This window comes from Notolabrus celidotus, chromosome 6, assembly GCF_009762535.1.
Source record: "Notolabrus celidotus isolate fNotCel1 chromosome 6, fNotCel1.pri, whole genome shotgun sequence".
NCBI lineage: Eukaryota > Metazoa > Chordata > Actinopteri > Labriformes > Labridae > Notolabrus > Notolabrus celidotus.
The window spans coordinates 13297170-13303749 of record NC_048277.1 but is presented as its reverse complement, the minus strand read 5'-3'; the positions used below and the strand labels follow the sequence as shown (position 1 = coordinate 13303749).

The 6580-nt window shown below is 40.0% G+C and overlaps 1 protein-coding gene across 1 annotated transcript; it reads left to right on the top strand.

Moving 5' to 3' along the window:
- Positions 1-777: 777 nt before the first annotated feature.
- On the top strand, positions 778-3928 carry LOC117814043 (zinc finger protein 572-like). Its single transcript, XM_034685156.1, has 2 exons — positions 778-1116; positions 3003-3928. The coding sequence occupies exons 1-2, from the start codon at positions 945-947 to the stop codon at positions 3647-3649; spliced, it is 819 nt and encodes a 272-aa protein (XP_034541047.1). The 5' UTR covers positions 778-944; the 3' UTR covers positions 3650-3928.
- Positions 3929-6580: the final 2652 nt, after the last annotated feature.

Below are 6580 nucleotides of genomic sequence, written 5' to 3'. Positions count from 1 at the left end.
AGCATGTTTGTGTATTCAAAGTAAAGTATATGTTTAATTTCTACATTATTTTTGTTTGCAACTAGACTTCTGTCCAAGCAAAATCTGACCTTTCTGTCCTAATTAAATGAAAAAACTCAGGAAACTTTATTTTGGTAAAATAAAAATAATTTAGTGTGCTTTGCCTTTCATACGAGCCATTTCTGACTCAAATTGATCAACTACAAGTACAGTTGTTATTTGTTGTACCTACAACTTGGATAAGTGACAATAATTTTGTTATATGCATTGAAATTTTGGCTATCTCAGATGGGACCAAATATGGACAGGGACAAACTGTGTTTTTTGTTTATTTCAAAATAAGAAAAATACCTCAAGTTCTGAAAAGTTGCTGTTAAGCAAGTTACTTTTTTATGCACTTTCAGATGTGACCAAAACAAAAGATGATGTTCCTTATCTGCACTTTGTTTTTTTTGTTCATATGCACCTTAACATGTGCTTGTATTTACCTGTCAAAATGTATTGAAGTTATGTGTTTGAAATGTAAAATTTAAAGAAGCAGTATTTCAGCACAGGTTTAGTTTAAGTGCTGCTCTTGTATTGTGTTTATGCCCTTTTGGATGTGGAAATGCGTTAATAAACATCCAGTGTGTTTGTTATCTTGTATATTTGTTTTTCTTTTAAATGGTTAACTTTGCTCACTGCCTGCTAAAAATGTCCGGCCCAACTCATGTCCTTAGTCTGAAAATCCGGCCCGACCAAATATTTAATTGAATAGCCCTGGTCTACAGTCTATGGTCCGACCCACACTCCGGAGCAGAAGGCGGCGGTACTGCACCATTCAGCTGGATGCCAACCACCGTAATACATGCAGAAGAAGAAGACGAGCCTGAAGACAGCACAAGGGGGCAGAAACGACCACAAACACTGCTATTAATTGCTCTCTGTGCTGTTTTTGTGTTAAAATGTCCACAATTCAAACAATAAAAGCTTTCGTCAACCAGCGGCTGACTGCAGCTGTGGAGGAAATCTTCGAGCTCCTAGAAACTACAATCTCAAACTACGAAGAAGAGATCGATCGTCAGCGCAGACTGCTGGAGGATGTTTCCCAGCCTGATAACTACACATTCAAAGCAGGTTCGTGGACTGATTCCTACCATCTTCCTTCGAGGAGACATCCTGATAACACCCCACTCATTGTTGCTTACAGTGCTCCTTTCAATTCCGCTTTATAGATAGAAAACAGCACTGTGCCCCAGGTAGCGAAAGGCTACTAGCGGAAGTTAGCCGAGTTAGACCTTCAGAATAATAACACAGTGTCTGTGATCATATAAAGTAAACATAGCTTATAATAAATACATAGTTTTGATTCTGCTTGATACATGCATCAAATATTTAAAGCCAACTGTGTCGTTGTCAAATGAGAGCATTCAAAGACGGACAACATTTTTGAATTATTGTTCCCAACAATCAGTTGTGAAATGATTAATAGGACAAAAATGCCTATTTATTTCAATCACATGTTTATGTTCTTGTCTTCTCTGAAGGTGAGCAAAATGTCTTTGTTTTGAAATAGTAGCCTCATGTCATACTATTTGCTCTTAACCACAACAAGAACAAAGTTTCTCAAAATAAAAAAGTACACACTTCACAGTACAGTCTTAGAACACTATTGCTAAAATCAGTAACACCTTCACTAACGCCGGGTGAGTTTTACCCGATACATAATAAACCCAATAAAAAGTACTTGTCATCAAAATATATCAAAATATGACAATACATGACAAATTAGAGTAGTGTTCTTATATTTTAAACGGTGCCATGTCTAACAAAATGAAAAAAAATATCATGGTGGACCCTATAAAAATGCTCCAAAAATACTGAAAATTTGGAATTCAGGACCAAAATTTTTAAAACAAAACATGATGAAACTGGAAACTTGGTGTTCGGTCCACCCATTCCTGGGACATTGGAGACTTCCCTGGTGAAGGCACAGTCTCCTTGACACACAAACAGCTGCAGGAGAGAGAAACAAACAATCACTATTGCCGGGTGAAAATAACCCGGACACGTGCCTGTAGGAAAAAGCGGGTTTTGGAGTAGGGAAACACCCACGCATTCAAAGACGTCAAAGACGAGCCTGGAGCTACTCAGGGACCCATGACATTCAGACAATTGCAACATAATGAAAATCATGTAAATGTATTTGCTCGGGTGAAAATCCCCCAGCGATGGTGTTCTAGGGTGAAAATGTGTGGTGTTATTATTGAATTTAAAGCAGTGCAAAGACAACATATCGAACTATGTACATATCTTAAATATGATTTCAGATTAGAACAGAGGCATGTTTACCATTGTGTTGGATTATATCATCTTTATATTACACTTGATAAACGTTTGGGAACCAAGCTGTAACTGTCTCTCCTCCCTGTTCTCATACCCAAGTGTCACTCTCCCTCGACACTTGGGTATGCTCGACACTAAGCGATTAACTTTTCTTTAAGTAGTGACTTTGCTCTGCTTTTTGCGAGGAACTGGTGGTTTTAAAAACACACTAGCTTGTGAGAAAACCTGTGATACAGTCAGTGTCCCAGTGCACACCTTGAATGTAGTGAGCAGGGAAGCTGGTGGTGTCTCCCTTCAACAAGAACATATGTGAACGCAGGCGGCAATGAAATGTTGTAGTTAAAGCAGTAATTTACAAGAGGATAATCTCTGACAAAACCCCAGTTTCACAGGAAAATTATGTGAAAGTATGTGACATGATCTGATAATCAAAATGATCTCTGAAGACAGTATTTTTACTGGCCTGAACTTACAAGTGAAAGGTGTAATCAGCTGGCCTGGAGTCTGTCAATCATACATCTGCGGGCCACTTGTAATGTCAAGCCCTGCTTGAGGATGAACTTGTTTGTTGTATATTTATGCAGACAAAAGCCGATCAGTTCCCTGATAAAAGCAGGTTTGCCAATCAGTAAAATATGTTTCTGGTTTACTCTAATAACTGTTTGTCTGTATTTCAGCTTCACCCTCAAAGCTCCCAAAACAGATCAGGAATAAAGACAATCAGCATGAGGAGAGAGACTGTCCAAACCATGAGGACTCAGAGCCTCCATACACAAAAGAGGAAGAGGAGGAACAGTGGAGCAGTCAGGAGGGAGAGCAGCTTTCAGAACAAGAGGAAGATGATTCCACCAAGTTCACCTTAAATGCTGACTCTGATGATGAGGAGGAGAAACCTCAGACTTTACAGCTCCGTCAAAGACAGACTGAGCGCAGCAGAGAGGCAGAGCATCCAGCCAGCAGCAGAAATTTCATCAGGGAGAAAAAATACAGCTGTGCCACATGTGATAAAAGTTATACTCAGAAGAAAGCACTGGTCATACATCTGAGAAGTCATACAGGAGAGAGACCATACAGCTGCCCCACGTGTGAGAGACGTTTCAGTCAGAGGAAGACATTAGTCGTCCATTTGAGAAGTCACACAGGAGAGAGACCCTTCAGCTGTCCGTTCTGTGAGAAAAGTTTCAGTGTGAATGGGACTTTAACGAGACACCTCAGAGTTCATACAGGGGAGAAACCATACGGCTGCAGTGTTTGTGGAAGGAGTTTTAGTTTGTTGACACGACTTAAAAGCCATAAGTGTGCTGGTGCGAGCAGTAACAAGTGAAGTGGTCTGCAGTGGAATTTTAGTCTGTATATTTGAGAAAAAAAAGTTCAGATTACAGATAAAGCTGAGTTTAATCATTTTAAGAGGCTGGGTTGGCACAAGTGGGTTGGGTCAGCGACCAGAGATACAATCAATTCCTGTTTGGGTTTAAACTGATTTATGATACCACTTCTTAAAACCAGTAACTTTGGACATTTCCACAGTTCTGTTGAAATCCTTGATTTGGGTTCCAAGTTTTTTAACTCAAAATTAGGATTAAAAAAAAAATCTGTCATTTCATATTTCTGACTTCATTTGTAGAAGGATAGAGTGACATTGAGAATTCTGTTCTGCATTATTATTATTTTTTTTTATAACAGGAAGTTGTAATTCTGAGTGAAAATTCAGAATAACAATAAAATCAATACATTTTTAAAATATTGTGTATTTGCTTGATCACAACAATCATAAAGTAAATGTAATCATTGCATTCATTTTACAATGAAGATACCAAAATGTACATTGTACAAGTGTTTCCCAGCAGCTCACTGTGTTGATGGATGACATTGCGTTGATCATGGCAAAAGATAAGCTAGGAAAGAAGTTTGCTTCTAATCCAAGCCTTAAATCAGAACTGGTCTAGAGGAAATAGGTGTATATGTTTAAATTCTGAGAACAAGAGTGCCTTAATAATCTACATTTGTCTTCATGCCTAGCAGGGGCAACTCAAAGGGTTGGGGGGAAAATGTGCCTATAAGTCTATATGAAAATAAGTCTAGTTCTCACTTGGTTTGTCACCTAAGTAAAGATTTTCAAAATATTTAACCGCAATCACTAGTTGTAAGTCTTTTTTAATACAGCATTGTGTCCATTTTATATATTATGGACCCTGTCCCTGTAAATTAGACAAGAAAAGGTGTGACTACCTTGACAACCATCAATCAGTCAAACTTTATTTGTATAGCACTAAGTCATAAAAATGTAATCTCTAGAACCTTTACATAAAGAGTAAGTCTAGACCATAGACTGTATAAAATATGGACGTAGTATCCGTGACGTCACCCATCTGTTCCTGAGAGCTGTTTTGAAGCAAATCGACGGCAGCAGCCATATTGGTAATGTGGAACTCAACTAGGCAGAGTGTGATGTAGTGTGAGTCTCTTAGCCAATGGCTGTGTGTTCCCGACCGGGATACACGTCAGTCATGTCCTTATTTGGGCAAAACTCATAATCTTAATATCTTCTTAACCGTCACGTTAGAAAAAATTCACCCCCCGTACAGTGTGTGCCATTAGAGAGATTAGCGTAGTAGGGCCAAGCCGTTTTTTGAACCAGGCTGTAAACATGTTTATTAATGCTGCAAAGATCGTCTTTTTCCCATTCATATCTATGTGGTTTCCGGTGTTTCTGCAGCCAGCCTCAAGCGGATTTTCGATGTATTGCAGTTTATAGCACTTCCGCATTGGCTTCATCGTTTGAGACCGGAGTTTGCCGCTTGTTTGAGACCAATCGGCGGCGGCAGCCATATTGCTGCTGTCGAGCCAGTGTGACGTAAAGAGACGGAGTTTGAGCCTCCTAGCCAAGCCAACAGCTGCAGTGTTCCCACAGGCAGCTGTGCCTCTCATAGTAATCTCAATATCTTCGAAATTGCCGCGTTAGAAAAAAATTCAACCCCTTACAGTGAGAGCACAATGACAAATGAGCTATCCAGACTACACTCGTCTTTTGTACCAGGCTGTAAACATGTTTATTTCTGCTGTAAAGATTGTTTTTTTCCCATTCATGGCAGCTTTTAACACTTCCGCATTGGACTCATATTTTTAGACCGGAGGTTGCCGTTTGGTCTAGACCAGAGGTGTCAAACGTGCGGCCCGCGGGCCAAAACCGGCCCGCCAGAGGTTCAAATCCGGCCCGCGGAACGACTTTGCAAAGTGAAAAAATGACAGAGAAGACATTAGGTGAGTGGGTAACCTGTGTATTTGGTGTGTTCACAGCAGGTTTCAGGGCTTTAAGAGTTAAATATTCTGCCCACTATGAGACTCATCATGGAAAAAGAAAGATAGTTCATTAAATGAGAACATTTTCAGAATGTACTTGTCGTTATTTATAGGTTATTATGTTCTGATTTTACTGGTCCGGCCCACTTCAGATCAACTCAGGCTGTATGTGGCCCCTGAACTGAAATGAGTTTGACACCCCTGGTCTAGACGGTACTCTTTTTGTAGAACTATTTTCAAAGACCCCAAATTAATCCACCATGAACAAAGCACCTTGCAACATTTACTAAGTACCAGTGACAAGAACATTTTTTTAGAGAAAGACATTAGTTGCACACTTGAGAAATCACTCAGGAGAGAGACCGTACGGCTGCTCATACTGTGGAAAAAGTTTCAGTCAGGAGGTGACTGAGGAGCAGTGGTGCCGTATAGTGGGGAAAAGTTAGGATGATTCTAAGGGCCCATGACTGACAGGGGGCCTGAAAAAAAACTAAAAAAATCATAATTAATATTTTATGCAGATAAGGTAATTTAAAAAACGGTCCTGCTGTCATCATAAAATGTATATCAGAGATCTCTACTTTATTTGGGTAAATTCCATAGACTGTATAAAATAGGTAAATTCATATTAATTCCCCCCTGTATCGGCATGAAATGGTACAGCCCAGCCTGAGTGGCGCTAATCAGCTGTGCCGCTCAGTCAGACAAAAGTTGCGCTAAAGGCAGCTAAAATGTCTGGAAAGACAAAGCTGGATCCCAGAAAAGGAGGGAAGGAGAGGAGAGAGAAGAAAGGGTGACAGTATGTAACCCAGTTTTTCTCCAGGAAAGGTTGGTATAGTCTACTAGCTAAACTACGTTTTAGCTAATTATACCAAATGGTTTTCCCCGCCCTCCCTACCAGACTCAGCGCGTGATATGTCAGCAGGTGCACTGTCTCCCCACAACTCCCCCCAAC